At 41.3% G+C, this 21453-nt stretch overlaps 1 protein-coding gene and 1 long non-coding RNA gene across 2 annotated transcripts in view; one reads left to right on the forward strand and one right to left on the reverse strand.

The window, feature by feature from the left end:
• Positions 1–19: 19 nt before the first annotated feature.
• On the forward strand, positions 20–20991 carry LOC308457725. Its single transcript, XR_013977085.1, has 3 exons — positions 20–91; positions 16264–16308; positions 16702–20991. It is a non-coding gene; the product is annotated as an uncharacterized lncRNA (long non-coding RNA).
• The window catches only part of NUP37 (nucleoporin 37), a 22676-nt gene continuing 9123 nt past the window's right edge, over positions 7901–21453 (reverse strand). The window contains exons 6-10 of the mRNA XM_080971807.1: positions 12030–12120; positions 11135–11316; positions 10896–10946; positions 10018–10111; positions 7901–8243 (exon numbers count right to left, since the gene is read on the reverse strand). Coding sequence (XP_080827933.1) covers positions 8130–8243; positions 10018–10111; positions 10896–10946; positions 11135–11316; positions 12030–12120 — 532 coding nt within the window. The 3' untranslated portion in view covers positions 7901–8129. The remainder of the gene's footprint in view (positions 8244–10017; positions 10112–10895; positions 10947–11134; positions 11317–12029; positions 12121–21453) is intronic.

Below are 21453 nucleotides of genomic sequence, written 5' to 3' on the forward strand. Positions count from 1 at the left end.
GCCCTTCGCCTGCGGAGCGGCAATACGGGAAGGCAGGAGAGGCCCCGTTGCATCATGGGGCTTGTAGTTCTTCCCACAGGAAGACCGAACGGTGAGCTCTGGCAAACCGAACCCCGTCCTGACTGTTTTCACTCCGTTTTCATTACTTAGTCAAATTTATAACACCTGAATGATCTATTAATGCAAATTTTGCGCGCGCGCTCTCTCTGTTGTTGTTTTTTTTGTCCCCCCCCCCGGAGCAGGGGGTGGGGAAATCGTACTCATTTCGAAAAGGAGGTAGATTTGGGTGGGGGGATCTATCATGTTTTTATTGGTATTTTGTCTCTTTTGTAATGTTGGTACATTGCTCTTATATTTTGTATGAGAGGCGTCAACAACAAAACTCAGTGCAACCCCATAGGAATGAAATGTCCCAGGTTGCATGGATGTAGTCAGGATTTTTTTGGGGGGGGGGGGGACAGGCCCTCAGTTTATTATGTATTTTTATTGATTTAGAGAGTGGGGCAGCTGCCTCTCCCTGTCCCCCCTTTGCTACACCCATGGTTCCAGGTTGGAGGAAACAGTTGTCCTCCTGAGCACGCTTTGTACAATTGAAATATTTTTTTTAAAAAAAAAAATTTTTTAATGTCCAGTAGCACCTCAGCGACCAACTAAGTTTGTTCTTGGTATAAGCTTTCGTGTGCATGCACACTTCTTCAGATATCTTCTTAAACTTAGTGGCAGGTAAACTTGTTTAGGATTAGGATACCTATGGTCATTTGGAACATATGGACAATATTCAAAACCACTCAATGAACCGTTTAAAATTAGTCATGTGCAGCACTTTTTTCCTTTTCTTTTTTTAAAGTTGGCTAACAAGAATTTTGCAAAACGTCAGTCTTTTTTTTTTTGTTACTGCAAAACACAAGGACAACACCAACAGCTCGTGCATCTGCTCAGCGACGTGTGGGAAGCCAACCTCTTGGCCTACAAATAATACAGAGAGAGATAGTCAACTGGGAATTCCTACTATACTAACCACCAAGGTTCAAATATCCCTGAACAGGAGCTGAGACCAAATGTGTTAAATTCAATAGGAACCGTACTCAGCTGCTTTTGTTTATATATATTATATTATTATTATTAATAATAATAATAATAATAATAATAATAATAAAGGTAAAAGGTAAAGGACCCCTGGACAGTTAAGTCCAGTCAAAGGCGACTATGGGGTTGCGGTGCTCATCTTGCTTTTAGGCCGAGGGAGCCGGCGTTTGTCCACAGTTTTCCGGGTCATGTGGCCAGCATGACTAAACCACTACTGGTGCATAGAGGACCGTGATGAGTGCCAGAGCGCACGGAAACGCCGTTTACCTTCCCACCACAGCAATACCTGTTTATCTACTTGCATTGGCATGCTTTCGAACTGCTAGGTTGGCAGGAAATAAGAATAAGAATAATTTATTACTTATACCCCACTTATCTGGCTGGGCCTCCCCAGCCACTCTGGGCGGCTTCCAACAGGATATTAAAAACACAATAAAAGATCAAACATTAAAAACTTCCCTAAACAGGGCTGCCTTCAGATGTCTTCTAAAAGTCAGAGAGTTGTTTATTTCCTCGACATCTGGTGGGAGGGCGTTTTGCAGGGCTAAAAAATGCTCGGATAGGTGGTGCTTCCAGACTATTTTGTGGAAAGGATTCAAGCATGTATTGGAACTTTATAGGTTTGGACAATTATTATGCTTTATGTAGATTTATCCAGCTAGAGTAGATTAAAGTGGTCTGTTGGCCTAGTACAGGTGTGGGTGATCTTAGGCCCTCAATATGTTGTTGAGCAACTCCTGACAGCCCCAGCAAGCATGGCCAATTGCCTGATGTTCAGCAACATCAGGAGGGCCAAATGTTCCCCATATCTGCCCTAGTGCAACATAGAATCATAGAGTTGGAAGTGACCCTGAGGGTCATCTAGCTCAGTCCCCTGCAATGCAGGAATCCTGCCCACAGCTGTCCCTGGGTAGGCTTGAACCACCAACCTTCTAGTTAATACAGTGGTACCTCGGGATGTGAACGGGAACAGTTCCGGAGCCCCATTCGCATCCTGAAGCGAACGCAAGCCGCATCTGTGCGTGCACGGGTCGTGTTTTGCCACTTCAGCGCATGCGCATGACGTAATTTTTACTGTCTGTGCATGCGCGCGCAGCGAAACCTGGAAGTAACGTGTTCCGTTACTTCCGGGTCGCTGCGGAGCGCAACCCGAAAATACTTAACTTGAAGCACGCTTATCCCGAGGTATACAGTGGTACCTTGGGTTAAGTACTTAATTCGTTCTGGAGGTCTGTTCTTAACCTGAAACTGTTCTTAACCTGAAGCACCACTTTATCTAATGGGGCCTCCTGCTACTGCCGCGCCGCCGGAGCACGATTTCTGTTCTCATCCTGAAGCAAAGTTCTTAAACTGAAGCACTATTTCTGGGTTAGCGGAGTCTGTAACCTGAAGCATATGTAACCTTAAGCATATGTAACCTGAGGTACCACTGTACTGGAAAATCTATAAAGGCACGGGGGGGGGGGGGAGAATTGGTAGCAACTAAAGAACTCAGGGCCAGTCAAATTATTATTTTTCCCACCAAAGGGTGGCAGTTCAGTTGCAGAACAACTTTAAAAAGAAAGCAAGTTAAAGACGAACATTAGTATGTGTGAGGAAAGGAGGGAGTCAGCCTTCCATGGAGTTTAGCCAAATGGAAATGCAAAGCCCATGTCTGCAGAAAGATCAAAAGCTGTGTCTCCATCCCCAGTGAAAACAATGAAAAAGTATCAGGAAGACTTGATTGAGTTTGTGGCATAAAAGGATAATTGCATTATTGATAATAATACTCTGTGGCCCCAGTTCCCTCAGATTAAACGAAAAGCCCTTTCCTCTACAACAGCTCACTTTAATTATCAGTAATCAAAATAACCAGGCAAACAACCAAAGCTCTGACTTACATTTATATGAGCACATGACATTCATATAAACCACTGTAACAATTCCCAGTGTGCTCTCTTAATAATCAGCCTAGAAGTCAAAACAACTATACAACCAAGCAGCAAGTTACACAGAACGAAAAAGCTGATCCAAGGCAATTTCCAGACATGGTGTCACCTGATCCTCCATGAGGCAACAATTGTGTTTACTAAAGTAGTTCAGTGAACAGCTGAAAAGGTCAGAAAGTAGCCCCCCCCCCCCCAATTTCCCATGAAGTTCTCCAAGTTTGTGTATTCAAAAAACATTCTGACAAGACTGCTTTTGAGGATCAGCATTGTCATCAGACAATATTATTTATAAATTCTTGAATAAAATTATACACACCACTTAATGTAAGTGAACAAGAAAATATATCTGGGATAAAAGTTGTTAAAAAGGGACTGATATTGCAGTCCTATACAGTACTAATTTAGCTGGGTGTAAGATCCTCCTAGCACAACAGGACGTATGCCTGAGCAAACATGCATAGAATTGCTCTGAATTAGTTACTTATGGATCCTGGTTTTGTTAATTCTGTTTCTGTGGTCATAAGCCCTATTGATCTGGGTGAGCCTGACTTCAAATCAGGATTTAAGACTGTCCGCTTTTCCAGTCCTTCGGGACAGCTAGGCTGCTCATGATTTGCACAAATATTCCATGATCTGGTTTTTCAACTCCTATCATTGCTGTCTGTGATGGTCACCAACTTGCACGGCTTTAAAAGAGGATCAGGTTTCAGGGAGGCAGTATGCTTCTCAATACTAGTTGCTTGAAACTGTAAGAGGGGAGAACACTCTGGTGCTCAGGTCCTCATCAGACTTCTCATCTAGTTGGCTACTGTGAGAACAGGATGCTGGTCTAGGTGGGCCTCTGGCCTGATCCAGTAGAGTTCTTACGTAATGTAATTCAGAGATCATACAAAGAAAGCCAGAAAAGCAGCCTCCTTGCTTTAACTGCGAAGTTTCACAGTCCTGATATTTACAGCAACACCCCCCCAAACACACACACACACAAATGAACAGTTTTCCAATGGAAAGCACTGCCCAATTAATATTTTGAAAACCTTCATATTAACACAAGGTGCTGCATTGCGTGACGCCATCTTAAAAGTGTTCTCCCTTCACCTTCCCAGGAGGCTGAAGTCCACAAGGTTAGGGCTCAGCACAAAATACATGACCCAAATGCATTATTTCAGCCTGCCTCAGGATCAGACTACTGTATTGCCAGTTTCTCTACCACCACCTTGAGGATATGGTTTAAGAGGATTCCTAGGCATTTGAGAGAAACTGAGGACACTTGCTGTTTATGTATATATAATTTCACTACTGCATTATTCTAAGGAAAGCCCTGGCATGCTTCTCCTAGTGTTATTCATATGTACTTAATTCCCCCCGTTTTTTATATTAAAATAAACACTTACCTGGATAGCTCAGTTGGAGCATGGTTGTAAGCTCAATCCCCATATGGCACAGCTGCATATGCCAACACTGCAGGAGACTGGACTAGATGCTCCTCAGGGTTTCTTCCAATTCTGATTCTATGATCTCATTTTGCAATGAAACCATGTACTGTACATGAAATGTTTCTGTACTGCACATCATGTAACATTTTTTCATTTTTGTGTGCAATAGAGGTATATAGATAAATAGATCTTCCAAGACTGATCCATACAGGAATGCTCAGTCTCATACTTTTAAGAAGATGAATGGCTTCTATTTGTGTGTTTTAACATTGTTCACCAAGGTTCAGTGGAAGAGGTTGTGAGATAATACCAGCCTTTGTTTGACTAAGGATATATGGAATACTGGCCAACAACAGATGGTAACCCGGTGGCAGGGTGTTGAAGAGGATGCCAGTTAGTGGGCACCAGGAACATTAACTTCTGTACAAATACATACTCACAGTCTATGTTTTAGAAACACTGTATTTTTTTGTAGTTGATTTATATTTGTGGCAGCAAGTCAAACAAGCAATAGAATCAGAATTGTAATGTGTAACAGAATGGTCATGACACACTGACATATGCCTCTTCTGCTTAGAAAAGGGCAATTTTAACTTAATTGAAAACACACAATGAACATCATTTAGTCAAAATGTCTGTTTGCTTTGGTCTGCAGCCATGTTAGTTGAGTTTGTAAGAAACCTTTCCCTCCTTTTTTACTCAAATGAGAATGAAACATTGCTTGACTTTTGCAGTTGTGATCTACATAAAAGCAAAGTGCTCCAGTAAATTCTCTGGTAAATTCAAATGAATAGGAAATAACACGCAGTTCTTAATTTCAAAAAACACATGAGTAGATTTAACTATTGGGAGATCTTGGACTTGTTTTGTAAAAGCTAATCGTCTGTCTGGACCTAGGACAATATTTATTGCTACCAAAGACACAAAGTGTCCCACTACACCGTTTCACATATTTTTGGGATCCCACAATGAGTTCAGTCTTTGTATTTGAGCTTGCAGGTATGTTTTTCAAGAGGCAAATAATAGATTTGTAGAAGATTATCTTGAGGATCATCTAGTCCAACCCCCAGCAATCTTAACATGTGGTCCTCCAGTTTGAAGCCATACTGGACCCTGCTTAGCTTTGCCAATGTGCTAGCAGTTTTACTGCTGCACCATTGCAAAGTCATGAGCCCTCATTCCTCCCATCATTAGCGTCATACAAATTCTTCCCCCTCCCCCCATAAAGAAAGGCAGCTGTTTTAAAAATGGAAGCCCCACCAATGAATCTAGTATTTGGGAACAAAATAGCTTGGAAAATGCCATTCCAAGGTTAACAAAATCTAGTTTAATTTTTAATCACCACATTGATGTAGCTAACACATTTTTATTGTGGACATGCAACTCTGTGCTAAGCAAAATAGGAGGCTCCCTCTTTTTCTAGAATGGAAACAGAGCTATGCCCCTCTGCCCTTCTGTCAGTCCCCTCTGTGGTATCTGCCCTCCCATCTCCTCAGATGCTTTTAAATTACTAATAAGAGGCATCCCCATCACAATCCTGGTTAGTGGTTTGTTGTTCTAATGGCTATCAATTCTCAGATCTCCCCCTTTAACTGTTGAAGAGAAGTTACTAGTTCTTTGGCAAAAGTCCTTTGTTTTGTCACAAGCTTCCATCCATGCAGCTTTTTCTCTTTCAAAAACTGACTTTATTTTTTTCCTTCCATGACTGAAATCTAGGTTCTATTGTCTCATTAAACAATTCTAAGATTACCTTTGAACTTCATTTAAAATATTAGCAATTTGTTTCCCCTCCCTTACGTGTGAAGTAGACTGGTTTACCCACTGGTAGACAGATGCAATTAGATGGAGCTGGCAAAAGGTTAAGGCAATTTGATGGGGGCTGGCAGGCACATTACACCCATCAACCAGCATACCTAAGGCACCTAGAGGCAAATCAGTTGATGAACAGGTTTGACCATAGGTAAAAAAAGAGATTACCGTATTTTTCGCACCATAGGGCGCACCGGACCATAGCGCGCACCCAGTTTTTAGAGGGGAAAATCAAGGAAAAAAATCTCCCCCCCCCCCAGCCCCAAAGATCAGTGTACAAGCTGCGCACAACCTCTCCCTGCCGGAGGGGTTGCGCGCAGCTATGGAGCAAGCCAAGGCAGCGAGCAGGATGGATCCCGCTCGCTGTTTTGGCTTCCCCTTTAGCCCTGTGCAGCCTCTCCTTGCCGGGAGATGCTGCGCAGGGCTTTCCTGGGAGGTGGTTGGATTCCCTCACCTCTCCCAAAAGCCCGCAGAAGCCACGCAACCCCTTTAAAGAGATCACGGCTTCTCCTGGCTTTTCTGGGAAGTGGGGGAATTCCCCCACCTCCCGCAAAACCGGCAGAAGCCGCACGCACTTTAAAAGGGCTGCACGGCTTCTCCTGGATTTCCTGGGAGGTGGGGGGATTCCATCACCTCTCGCAAAAGCCCGCAGAAGCCACGCAACCCCTTTAAAGGGATCACGGCTTCTCCTGGCTTTTCTGGGAGGTGGGGGGATTCCCTCACCTCTTGCAAAAGCCCGCAGAAGCCGCGCAACCCCTTTGAAGAGATTGCGGCTTCTCCTGGCTTTTCTGGGTGGTGGGGCGATTCCCTCACCTCTCGCAAAAGCCCGCAGAAGCCGCGCAACCCCTTTAAAGTGATCGCGGCTTCTCCTGGCTTTTCTGGGAAGTGGGGGAATTCCCCCACCTCCCGCAAAACCGGCAGAAGCCGCACGCACTTTAAAAGGGCTGCACGGCTTCTCCTGGCTTTTCTGGGAGGTGGGAGAAGGGACTGATGCGGCCAGTCAGTCCCTTCTCCCTCCTGTGGAAAAGCCCGCAAGAGCGCATGGAGCTTGTGTGCGGCTCCTGGGGGCTTTTCCCGCCTGCCTCCCCCCTGCATTCGCTCCATAGGACGCACACACATTTTCCCTTGCTTTTTAGGAGGGAAAAGTGCGAAAAATACGGTATTTTTAGCTAGTCTTTACATACAATTTTACTTATTTATCACAACTGTATTCTACACCCAAGGAGCAAGAGGGTTATTCTATTTGCTCTCTTCCACTTCCCACAATACTTAATTACTTAAGCCAGACTGAGAAAAACTTACCTGCCCATTGAGTGCATGTCTGAGCATGGATTTGAACCAGGACCTTTCCATTTCAAACAGAGCACCCTATCTAGTACACTGGTCTGGTTCTCTAGCAAGAATATAAATATCTGAATTATAACCGTATTATGTGCCAAGTTAATAGTACCTTAATATCTGGAATGTTTCTCATGTGCACCCTACTGAATAAATGAGAACTGAACAAGAAAATGTTTCCCTGTATTTCTACAAGATTTGCACGGAAGGTTCTAGGTATTCCGTCCCCACCAAGACCAAATGCATAACTTTAATTTTAACATTTTAGCTAGCCTGTCTTCAAGGTGAAGAAACAATACATCTTGCTCAAGAGAGACAATAATATTTTATTACAAACTCCCCTCCCCAACAAAAAAAACCTGCTTTGATGGAGCTGGTTGCATCTGTAGCCTTGAAAAGAAAAAGTACAGCAAAGATTCTTCGCTCCTTGTATGTAGTCATTTGGTATATCTCTATCATTTGGCAAGTAAACAGCGATATAAAATATGTTTAATTTAATATCTTCACGTTAAAATCCCAGATTTTATATAAATGGTTACATTTCTGTCATCCAGAAAAAAAGTTTATGATCTCCACCCACTGCACATAATGGAAGTGTTCTATGCCATGTTAAGCCAGATCCTACAGGTGCAGAACCGATAAGAATGGGCTGGAAAGAGAGAGAGAGAGGGAGATTAGATATCTTACATCTAGAGCACAACAAGACATAAATTTTAAAATCATTTCTAAAGAACTCTTCAGCTGCAATGCTATGACCCGGCAATCACCTCCTGCATTTGCCTTCCAAATTGTTTTCATATATCTCAGGGGAACTTGCTTGTAAACTTGCAGCAAGAAGCCAGAAGAGAATGACTTAAAGAAAGGGTTATAAGAGCCAAAAGCCACTGGAAATGTCTCCAGCCCCAAGCCCTTTTAAATAAATTGGGAGTGCCCCCCCCCAATAGCTTTCTACAAGTCTGGCACTGCATCTATAGTACCTGCAATCTGAAGCAACTGCTTCAGTCTGGTCCTGTTACTACCCCTTCACAAAAATCTGTTGTGCCAGCTCAAGCGTAGATGGAAATATTTCAAAGTTCTTACCCAAGAACTACCAAGACCCACTCGCTCTCCAAATTTATAGTCTGTGTTAGGGTGTATATTAGATTCAGGAGAATCTCAGGTTAAAGCAGGCTGCTTTGGAGAGAAGCTGGGCTTGTCCAGGTGCAAGGTGGCTCTCTGAAGCATCTTGAACCAATAATGTAATAATGTGCAAACCGTAATAAACCTTGGATAAAAAAATTAAAACAAAGGAGTGGCTTGCCTGGGCACACCCTTTGTTGTCTTTTCAGTACTGGAGGCAGAGTTTTTTTTTATACCCCCAGGTTTCAAAAGTTTTGCTTTTTAATCTGGAATCTGCTCCTTTTACCTGCTGGCCTTTTAGCGCCATTGATGGGTGAATATGATGTAAACTCTTCAATTCAATTTAAATAATATACATTTAAACATAATAAAATAAGAACCTATACTACCTGCCTTAAATTCAGTTAAACTTGGGACACATTTTGCTCTTCACAAGCTATCATCTCATTGATTCCAGTAACTGGTTCAAAATTTGCCTGCTTGAAGTCCTGCAAACAGGACATTGGAACTGCCTTTATGCATGCTCAGCCATGTGTATGTAACATATGATGTGCAAAATACATATGTGTGCATGAGTCCCTTCATCCTTGCATTCCTTTCCGAGACAGAAAGTCGAGAGCTTGAGTGCAAATATTCAGGCAATTAAAAAAGTTTTTTTCCAGTATATTAATGGACATACTTCTCTAAAGTTCAGTTTTATAGCCAGTTTAACTTGTACAGACAATGGAAATTAGATGAAGCCTCAGGAGTGGAGGTATCATTTCAAAAAGAGTCAATCACAGTGTCACAAAACTTCTAATTAGCTATTACACTGTGAAGCCAATGGAATCCAGATTTCGTTCTGATGTGCCTGCTTCTTGAACAGCAGGCCTCCATGCAATCTGGCAAATTGTTTTTGAAAATGAGGCAATTTAAAAAACCAAAACAAAAACAGTTTGCAATATGGCAGGTGGGTTTGCTGTTTAAAAGGAGAAAGTAAAAAAATCCCTTGGGCTTGCCTAAACCCTTGATCACATCTAAAGTAGCACATTGGATCACAGCCTATGAGCTTTTCATCCCCTTTATTCTGGACACTACAGTTGCAGACAGTGTTCCTCAAGATGTTCTGATAAGGTTGTTTCAAAGTACACTGAGTCCATTTATATTCATTTTGAGACACAAGACGAAAGAACAAAAACCTCCACACTGGACTGGGTCTTATCTGCCTTGCAGTCGTGCTAAGTTCTTAGAGCCCATTTTATATTTTTGTTATGAGGGGGGAGGTAAGAATACTATTCTGCATGTTATATTTGCATGAACTTTACCTGAGGATGTCCCAAATGATGGACTAGAAGCTGGCTGGTCATTTTGCCTGGATATCCAGTTGTGGCAAACAAGTTTTCATTGACTCGGGACCACCTATATACAGAAGCCCAAACCACAAATGTTCTTAAAAGAAATATTAAAATAGAGTATACTAAATACACAGGTTGTAATACAGTCAAAGTTAGCACCCTTGAATCTAATAGATTTCAATGAGAGTTAAGCACTTGAGACTCAAGAGAATGTTTAAATTTGACTGGGTGATTCCTAGTAAGAGAGAATGTGTATATATGTATTTACACATGTATACACAAATATCTTTTTTTCTGCATTTATAAGTATAAACGTTACCTACAACCAATCATGCAGGCAGCAAATACTTTATATGTATTTCTGTCTCACAAAGTGAGAAATCAAATTGATCTGTAGCACTATCAGATATATATGGAAAAAAGCAATAGTATATTGCTTGTTTAAAAATAATTTTCTCCCCCTCCCCACCTCGTTTTTACTTGGTTGCTATAAGCTGCTTCTCAATTAGGGTTTTTACTATTATCTATTACCTCAAAGACTCTTCTCCCCCCCCCCAAAAAAATGTTTAAATGATTATTTAGAAGGCAATGGTTTTGTTAAAAATATTTTTAAGTTGTGTCGCAGTTCTCCCTTTACTTACTCGTTCTCTTGTTACAGTCTTATTCTTCAAGAGACTTAATAGACCAGGGCAAATATTAACAATTAATTCATGGTATACTTACAAAAAGAGAAGCTGCATAGTATTTCTGAAAAGTAAATACTACATGTAGGACAAAAACAAACAATGCTAACAAAAAAATTCATAGAGTAGAGCCCACTTCAGCAGATGCAGGTTAGGACAAAATACCTGAATAATCGAGCTCTATCTGCATGGACAGGTCTCTTATCCAAAGGATAACTGTAAAAGAAAACAGAACAATTTCTAAGTGATACCCACACTTCAGTTTACAGGACAGTTATAAAAACCCCAGAAAAGGAGTTGATCATTCATCTTTGACATAGTTACCCCCTATGTTTATATGAATGTAAAAGTTTAAGAACAGGTTACAGAAATAGAAAAAAGAGCAAAGCTATTGATAAAAATACCTAGATCGAGTAATGTCCCAGATAAACCAGTCATTTCCAGCAACTGCTCCAACTTTAAAAGTATTTTTTAAACACCAGTTTGCTGACATCAGTGGTGTTTGATCAGTTGTGAGAGACAAAATAGCTTGGTGGGTGACGAGATCATAGAACCGTATTGTTCCGTTCTTTTCTGCAACCATTAACTAAAAGAAAAGTAAAATGAAGTTACAATAACTTTTGAAAAGCAAACCTTAAATTTTTACTTCCCAAACCTAAATAAATCTGAATCCCTGTAATAAATATTACAATATCAGCTAAGGGATTTATATTTTACAAAGCCTAACTTGTTCACACTGCCCTTTTAGGGACTCAATTTCCAAGGTGTAAAACTTAAGTAAATGACTGACCCACCTTTCCCCAAAACAAGAGGTCACATCTTTGGCTTGCTCCATGCCTTGGTACTATCCAGATATCTCTGGATGAAGACCTGCCCCCTCTCCCCAGTCCTGAACTTGGGGACAGATAGGCCAGGTTGATCTCTAATTTTGTCTACACTTCATGAACCCCTGCCCTACTTTAAATATATTATTTTGAAGAACTCATGGGTGGTTAAACTATCTGTAGAGCTTGAACTTCTTTTGTAGGATCAGGTACCAGGACAATTCAGTTCATTCTGTTGTGCCATGACACAGACTTCAGCCTGCTGCAGTGCTTAAAAGATGCTGATTCATAAGTCTGTGAATACTTTCATGTTGCTGGGGGATAGGAATGAGTTATCTCATGTTGGCTTTGGAGATGGCATTTTTGATTGTTCAAAAAACGATCTGAATTCAAAGCTTCAGTTTTGTGACCTATGACCAACTACCGGTAAATCAAAGGTGCTTCACAAAGGAAAAATTGCCTGTTCCACACTGACCTTGAAGGCATCTTCAGGATGCCAGCCCACACTCACTCCAGGAGAACGTAGAACAAAGTCAGTGGTCAAGTTTCCTTCCAGGTCCCAGACCCTAAAAAACCAAAGAACAGTCGAGTTCTAAAAAAAGGTTTCATACCATGCCCAGTTTAGAACAACCACCTCATTAAAGTTGTTACAACAGGGAAGAACTGTGTTGTTTTTGACCGTAAATTCAGTTGGCAGGATATGCTAGTCAATTAACATTTAAATTAAATAGATGGAGAAAACATATATGGAGAGGTGGTGGATATCCTATAGGAGAGATTTTAGGAAAAAACTACACAGTAGGTATTTATTATTTCTCTAAGACAGAGATCATGCCACCTATTTGTAACTCTTTTGTTGCCTTCAGAAGAAAGTTCAAAGGGGTTCACATCAGACATGAACAAATACAGCATCAAGACAACCAAATGTGAAAACAATCCAACAATAAAAAAAGCTACAATAAATCTATAAATGAACTTTACTGTAAAGTACATCACTATATAACAAAGGGATAATAATAAAATACAACCCATACTTTAGCCAAAAAGATTCATTTATATCCGCAATTTCAAGATGTAGGGTGGGAGTTGTAGGAGAGAAAATAAATCCTACAAGATAATCTTTTAGAAGAGAAAATTCCAAACCAACACACCAAATACTCTATTTAATAAAGGCTATGGAACTGAGGGAGGGGTAGCAGGAGATTACATGTGCTTTTCCTTTTTAAGCATTTTCCTTTGTAAGATTTCTGTTAAAACTTGGAGGTGGCTTCAGTAACACTTTGCAAAGTGGCCTGCTGTATATGTCAAGGGCAGTCTTTGAATAACCCTATAATGTACCCATTTCCTTCCTATTTCTTCTGCCGTGTTTTATACCCCTGCAGGTTATAAAGAGCTTATGCTTTACCCTCTTTGTTTCACTTCCCCAAATGGGGGCAGGGTGTGTGTGCTCCCCAATGTAAAACAGAAGACACTGTAGGCAGATGCCCTGCCATTTATCTCCCTCGCATTTGCAGGCTCTTCAATTCACAAATTTATGCAACAGGAAGCTGTTCAAAGAAGGCTGTCTTCTGCAAACTGGTGGCCTCCAAAATTTTTGGACTACAACTCCCATCAGTCCTAGCAAGCACAGTCATGCTCCTGATTAGGGAAGGCTGCTGTGGGGTGTCTGCAAAGTATGCCTTAACTATAACCAATTTTTTTTAATATGATAACTTTGATTACTGGAAAAATAGGACTATGACCAATTGGATAATCCTCCCACATTCAATATATAAAAATGATATCAAATATAGATTTTCACTTGACTTAATTGTGTAATTTTACCATGGTGTTAAGTATTCTTGTTCGTAAATGTTTAAGTGAAAATGTTCAGTTTAACTTTCCGTTAAAAGATACCAAATAGCAAAATATTTTATAAGTTAAGTTTTGCTTAGAGATCTTTTGAGTTCATTTCTCACCAGGGCTGTGAAAAGTTTATATTAGCATCGGAACACACTCTTTAGTAAAATGTCTAGTCAAGTCTAGACAAAATAGATGTGAAATAAAATAAATACAATTAATTAACAGTGCGAGCCTTTCTGTGCCAAACCTCAACAGATCAAATATTTGTTTTCCCTGCAAAAATCCTAGGGCCTCCAAATTTGGAAAGATCAGCATCCTTATTTTTAAAAACTCCACATTTTGTGAAAACAAAGAATATCTACTTGATTAGGTAATTTACAGACAAAGCCCTTTCTTCTGCTGCCAAAGGTTTTGCCTTGTAGGTCTTTCCAAGTCAAATCAACACTTTCTGGATGTGTTTACTATGCAGGGAAGAGGAGCGTAGTACAATTCAAGATGGTGAATCATTTTGGCCAGGGAACATCATGTCCCTTTCCCAAAGGCAAAGGAGTTGAGGTGCAGGCAGCAATATTTTTCTGATTTATGCTTTAGTGTCAGGCCTGTATCTGCTTTATGTTTTGTGGATGTATAAAGATCATGTTCAGTAACAGAACATCCTCCGAGAGCAAAATATGCTCAACAACCTTTACCATCTCCCCAACTACAATATAGTCCTACTGGAGCCCCTTCAGATACTACACATTTTGTAGATGACCAGATCCCTATGCCATGAAAAAAAGAAAAGCACATATAAACCTAATACAGTGGTACCTCGGGTTACATATGCTCCAGGTTACATACGCTTCAGGTTACAGACTCCACTAACCCAGAAATAGTGCTTCAGGTTAAGAACTTTGCTTCAGGATGAGAACAGAAATCGTGCTCTGGTGGTGCGGCAGCAGCAGGAGGCCCCATTAACTAAAGTGGTGCTTCAGGTTAAGAACAGTTTCAGGTTAAGTACGGACCTCTGGAACGAATTAAGTACTTAACCTGAGGTACCACTGTAGACGCACGTGCAGTCACATGAAAGCTGACACAGTATGAGCTGAAGAACTGGGAAGTTCCATATTGAACCACAGTTCCACTATGAAGTCCTTGGTAGTTGGTCTCAGAAAGATCAACTCAAAGGAAGAGGGGAACTCCAAAGGGGATGCAAAGCACTGCCAGGCTGGGAGAGGGATGGACCAGAAGTTGGAGCCACCTGACCATGTGTTCAGGCTCACAACTGGGCCTTCGATGTGGTGATGAGGGCAGCAAAAAGATCCTACTCTGTTGCCTCCACTGCATTCTTGAGGAGCCGTCTGGCGGAGCTGTTCCACGTGGTCCAGAGGCTGGTTGCTCCTGACCAGGGGGGCAGACCTCTGGAACACATGGGAACTCACTGTAACTGGATGGCTAAACACTTTGAGGATAAAGTTGCTTGGCTCCGCTGTGATTTAGATGCTACTGAGACGCTAGCAGACCCAGATGTTGGGAAAGATTGAGGGCACAAGGAGAAGCGGACGACAGAAGACGAGATGGTTGGACAGTGTTCTCGAATCTACGAACATGAGTTTGACCAAACTGCGGGAGGCAGTGGAAAACAGGAGTGCCTGGCGTGCTCTGGTCCATGGGGTCATGAAGAGTCGGACACGACTAAATGACTAAACAACAACAACTGAGACAGTATAAATCGAGGCGTCCAATGCAACATCGAGCCTGGTGTTGTGGGACCATTTCCGGTTGATGAGGCCTGAGGATGTGGACAAGATAGTGCCCGTGATGCACCCGACCACCTGCTCATTAGATCCTTGTCCACCCTGGCTTATTAGGTATGGTAAACGCATCATTGTGTGATGGAGTGGTGCCCACTGCATCCACTACTCAAAAAGCCCAACCGGTACCCAACACTCCTTTCTTGGCAAAGGTGGTGGAGAGGGTGGTTGCACAACAACTGAGGCATTCCTAGGAGAGACCAATTAATCATCGGAAGCCACTGGGTGCAGTCATTAGGAGTTTTAGAGTGAGGTGTCACCAGTATGCCGATGACATGTAGTTCTACTTCTCCATAACATCTGAATCAAGAGAGCCTGTGAAAGCTCTGGACCAATGTCTGCATGCACTGGTGGACTGGATGAGGGACAATAAACTGTGTTTGAATCCTGGGAAGACGAAGGGTTTTCGGATGGGTGGTTCCCATGCTCAGGAAACTAGCAAGTTACCTGTTATGGATGGGGCTGCACTTCCTTTGAAGGAGCAAATGTGTAGTTTGGGGGTAGTCCTGGATACCAAGTGTCCTCTGTGGCTATGAATGCCTTTCACCTTTGTCTGGTTTGTCAACTACTACTGTTCCTGGACAGGGATAACCTGTCCACTGTAGTCCATGCATTGGTAACCTCAAGGCTAAATTACTGTAATGTGCTCTGTGTGGATCTGCCTTGGGTCTGGTTTGAAAGCTCCAGCTGGTACAGAATGCTGCAGCCAGATTGCTGATGGGAGCATTTGGTCAAGAACATGTGACACCATTGTTAGAACAGCTGTGCTGGCTGCCCATTTGCTACCGAGCCAAGCTGAAGGTTCTTCTATTGATTTACAAAGCCCTGAACAACTTGGATCCAGGATACCTCAGGGATCGCCTGAACCCTTATACTCCAGCTCAATCACTAAGATCATCTGCAGGAGCATTTTTGGTTGTTCCCTGAGTTGGTGAGGCTAATTTGACAACACTGAGAAATTGAGCCTTTAGTATCATTGGCCCGGTCCTGTGGAACACCCTGCCAATAGATATTCAGCAGGCACCTTCTGTGCCAGCTTTTAAACCCTTGCTAAAAAAAATTCTATTCCACCAGGTCTATGCAGGCAATTAAGAGTACACCCTACAATGGACTATTGAGGTTTGTTTCTTTTTGCTCTTGTTTTTAACTTTATATGATCGTCTGGTTTTATGTGTTTATATTGTTGCCAACAGCTGTGATACATTTTTATGATACAGCAGTATATAAATATTTTATAAATAAACTAAAAATAAATTTTTCATATGTAGATTTTCTGTGATGTATTCAAGGAGCACTTAATTTTGAATAAATTAGGATAGTTCAAAGTTGAGATATGGCATGTTTGTTAACAATGAAACATCCTGCCATTTTCTCCATTTTAACTGCACAAAAAACAGGTAAAATTCAGATCAGGAGCAAATAGGACTGCAATGTTAGTTGCTACAACAAACTGACTGCAGATGCTAAACAATAAAAATTATAATTTGCTCTCCTTTGTTTCCCCCTCTACAGTCCACCTAAGCACAGAGCTCTTGATGGAAGGCAGGCTGATAAGAGGCAGGCAACATTAAAAACAATTGTTCAATCACTGAAAGGCCGCAGAATCCATAGGGAAAAGAAAAAACAAATTATTAAGAAAAATCAAAGCAGTAATAAAAAAACTACTGGGCAGAGGTTTGTACCAAAGGAAGCATAAAACTATGCAAATAGAACGTTTTAGTTCAGGCATTTAGTCAACATTTTCATGCACATCCAAGTTTTAGTTTTGGAGAATTTTTATAAACTGGAATATACTTTCTTCATAGTGTTTAGTTCAGATTTCCAGGCAACCACAAATTATGACGACAATCCCTCCTTCCTCCCTTCTTGTTAAATCAAAAGAAGTCATAATTCATATTATATGGACCATCCTTAACAGATGTTTCTTTGCAGGCATTTTGACTGCGTTTGGGAGATGGCTTGATTCAGAGGCACATGTAATGCATATTTGGAAAGCTCTATTTGAAAACTGCTAAATTATTACTAACCTGGGAAGAAAGCTTAAGTACAAGTTTTAGATTGTCAGGACTTCCTGTGCTTAATATTACCTATCTATGGAAGTAATTCCCAGTGATTTCAAGAGGCTCCTTTTCTAAGTAAATTCATTTGGAACTTCCCTATCATATTTTATATTGGCCTGGAGCAAAAGCACCACATAAAGGGCTACTTTCAACACTAGCCCTACTCAGAATAGCCCTCACTGAAATAAATGGGCATGGCTAACTACTCAGAGTATAACTTTGTTGGATACAACCCAATGTGTCCTCCACAAACATGTTGTCCTCCCCCCCGAATACAGCAGCTGCCCTCTGAAAAGCATCCCCTTGAAGACTGGGGGGGGGGGGGGTCCTCTAAAATATCACCCCAAGAGCTGCCAGAGAAAAATGTCCATGTACATGCACAGATGAGCATCTCTTGATCCCAGGCTCTGTTTCACAGAAGTACTGTTCTGGCCTGGAGAGTAACTTAGGCAGGGCACAGTCAAGAAAGATGAGTTGTATCACCTGCTAGATGCACTGATTGCTGTCTCCTTTACTGTAAATCTCTGCCATCCTCCCATATCACTTTGGATACCAGAGAACTCATTTTCCTGCATAGGTCTCCTGTTTACTCCCCCACCCATTTCTCTTTTTCTCATCCCCTTTCTGTTGCTGAAGAGGTACCATCTCCTCCACTGTACTCAATACCAGAGCCACAGAAATAAGGAAAGGTACTACTCCCCCACCACCACTTCACAGGCCAGTCCATCATATGCCCAAACCCTTACATTCTCTCCCCTTCACCTATCAAATTCCTGTTTCTTGGGAAACCTCCTCTTCCTTCCCTTGCTATGCTTTGGGTGTCTCACCCCAGAATTTCGTATTCTCTGTTACTCGCTGCCCATAGTCACCCACTGCAAAAACAGAACTTATACTCTCAGCCATTGCCCCAAAGTATCTCACTTGCTTTCTTCCTAAAACCTTTCCCAAAGCCTCACAAAATCACAGTTCAAACCTCCTTCTTCACCTCTTCTCTTTCTACAGCAAGTTGTTCTAGTCATCATTCATCTCATCTCTCCCTTCAGACAAGCTTCTCTTCTCTTTGCTTCAGGCAACATCTTTCCCATCCTGTTTCTCTGATCAATTTTACTACATCCTAGCTTTTCTATGAATTTTCATGCATACTTTTAAAAGCGATGCCTTTTAAACCATTTTAATTATTTAGAACTATTGTAGTAATTTTAAACTCCTTTAAATGTAGTCTGTTGCTAGAGTGCTATTCACAGAGTCTGTTTAATATCTTCAATGAATATGCTAATTCCATTTTTGCTACAATAAACTGTATCTTTTCTTTATCTTGGCTGTCCTTGTTAACCCTGGGAATGCAAAATTCTGGAGTGCATTCAGGTCTCCATATCAGAAGGAACCTTATAAAAGGATGTCAGGGTTGCATGAGAGAACTGAAAGTTTGCATTTAAACTGCACACTTCACAACACAAGGCACTGACTATTCAAGTGCTGAAGAAGTAACTGGCAATTCTCTCACCAACTTGTTTATAGGCACTCACCTGGTTGCCTGTGGCAAGTAAGACTTGGCCTCCAGATGGCCAGACAGGGAAGCTTTTAAAAGTAGGGGCATTTTTTCAGCTTCAGCCCACAAAATAGCTATTATATCTGTTCTCCATGGCAACTAAGATAAAATCAACACACACAAAAACTTACATAAAAAAACCCCAAACCACAGTGCAGTGTTGATTAAGTGCTAGGGGTACAAAAGGTCTTCTCCCTAGTCCTTAGCTGCCTGCTGGTCTTTAAAAGGTCTGAAACAGAAATAAACCCCTTGGAAGTGTGTTATTTGCCAACCAGGGCCAGATAGTGCCAATTGTTTTCTGACCCGGAGACAGAGGTTCTCCTCACACAGGTAGCTGGACAGCCTGCAGCTCCTCCCACTGGCAGTGGCCACAAAGGATGCAAGAAACCCACTCCATAGACCAAGCTTCCCCAATCTAGTGCCATCCAGATATTGTTGGACTATAACTCCCATTATCCCTGACCATTGGCTAACTGGGACTTTAAAGTTGCAGTCCAATAATACCTGGAAAGTATCAGGTTGAGGAGAGCTGGCTTAGACGTTATAACAACTGCTCTAACATAGCTAATTTTTGCACAGGTGGGCAAGTAAAACTTTTTTTGGGATAGTAATTTTTTTGTACTTCTTTGCAAGGTTGCTATATTGTTTTAACTTACATACAGCAAGCGTCTAAAGAAAAGTGAAGAACCAATATGTAATCTTTGGGAGGCGAGTGAAATGCCACATGTGAAAAAATGCTGAAAGTACTTTTATCCTTATCTCATACTGCAAGCCTGATTATCCTTACAACCTGAACTTGATTCTCTACAGTGACCTTAAAATTTCTATGATCTTTTTCTTTTTTTCTTTTAAAGACAATGATTTCATTTCTAAAGAATTTACAGTCTAGCAATAGGCCTTTCCTGGGCACGGTAATAAAAAATGACAAGCAGAAAATACTTGGCATTTGTTACGAAGTGTTTCACAGCAGAACAATTATGCAAAGTGAGCATATATTATGATTAATGCTAACAACTAAGTTATAAGGGATCAGGTAATACTTTTGTTTCAGAAATTTACTCTGCTTCTGAGATGCCTAGATACTGTAGCAAGTCACAAACTTGCATATTGTCCGGTTCTTTGTAATGATTAAGTGCTAAACGGGGGAGGGGGGGAATGGATCACATCTGTAGGACACATTTGAATACAACAAAAAGTGGGCAGAAACCCTAGAATCCAAGGATCAGCAAATATTCTCCTTATGTCACAATCTTTAATCCAAGTCCAAATATTCCCTAGTAAAGCATTACAGTACATAACAGCTAAATTGGTGAACATTGTAAGTTCATGTCTTTAGAGAGAGAGAAAAGATTTATTTACAATTGGAAAACAAAGCGTTTATATATTCCGGGTGATTTTTCTACCACAGGTAAAAGTTAAATAATTACTTTTCTATTAAAAACATACAACTAAAATGTTAAATGCTCTATTTGCAAACAAAACTAGCATTCCAATACTAAAGTTAACATTCCAATCAACACTAGGGCAGTATCTTGGCCTCTTAACATCACACTGCCAAAACAGCTGGTACACTCCATGTGTTTATATAGCCTGAGCATATTTTAGGATAAGGCAAGCTACATTTCTTAAGCTATTTTGAAAAATAATTTAGCCTGGTCTTACTGCTGAAGTACTGCAAAATGAGGGGTAAAGGGGGGGTGATGGAAGGGAAGACCGCTGAGAATAAAAGACAAAAAACACTGCACAACCACTGCCAAAGGGCTGAAACAGTTTTTGAATGTGCAGGATGACTCCCAGAACAACATGTTTTGGCAGAGGCTGTGATGAGAGGAGCAAAGGGGGAAAGCGGCCTAGAATACCCTTGGGTATAGCTCTTCTTTCAGTTCTTACAGCATGTATCCATCCTAACTGTCCAAATAACAAATAGGCCAGCAAAGAAAAATGGGGAGCGGCAAAAAATTAAAATAAAATAAAACCCTGAACAAAAAGCAGCAGTCATGCAGGAACGTACTAGAACTACAACATTTTCCTACCACATGGAAATTATGACTTGGAGGAAAATGCTACAACGAGTGATGGGGAATGTATTCATGCTCAGCAACTACTAGACAGCAGTACTAACCAAATACATTGCTTCAGTCTGTGTAGAGCAGGCCCTCATCGAGGGAGAGTTTGAAGCCTATGTAATTGTTGTTAACTTCACTATATAGACGCTTCAGGTTACAGACGCTTCAGGTTACTTACAGACTCCGCTAACCCAGAAATAGTACCTTTGGTTAAGAACTTTGCTTCAGGATAAGAACAGAAATCGCGCGGCGGCAGCAGAGGGAGGCCCCATTAGCTAAAGTGGTGCTTCAGGTTAAGAACAGTTACAGGTTAAGAACGGACCTCCGGAATGAATTAAGTACGTAACCAGAGGTACCACTGTACTTAAAAATCTAGTTTCTTTCTACATCATGAGTGAAAATCAACTGTGGCCACTTGCCTGTAGAACACACTTCCACTAGTGAACGGGGCTTTCCCTCCCTCTTTACACAGTCCCTGCAGTTCCAAATTGGGGGCACTCTGGAGCAGATTTGGGGAGAGGGATGAGAAGGTAAGTCCCACTGCATAAGAAGAAGCTTGCTCGTACAATGTTGGACATCATCCTATGAG

This window comes from Podarcis pityusensis (genome assembly GCF_964106645.2).
Source record: "Podarcis pityusensis genome assembly, chromosome: 10".
In the NCBI taxonomy this organism is placed as follows: Eukaryota; Metazoa; Chordata; class Lepidosauria; order Squamata; family Lacertidae; genus Podarcis; species Podarcis pityusensis.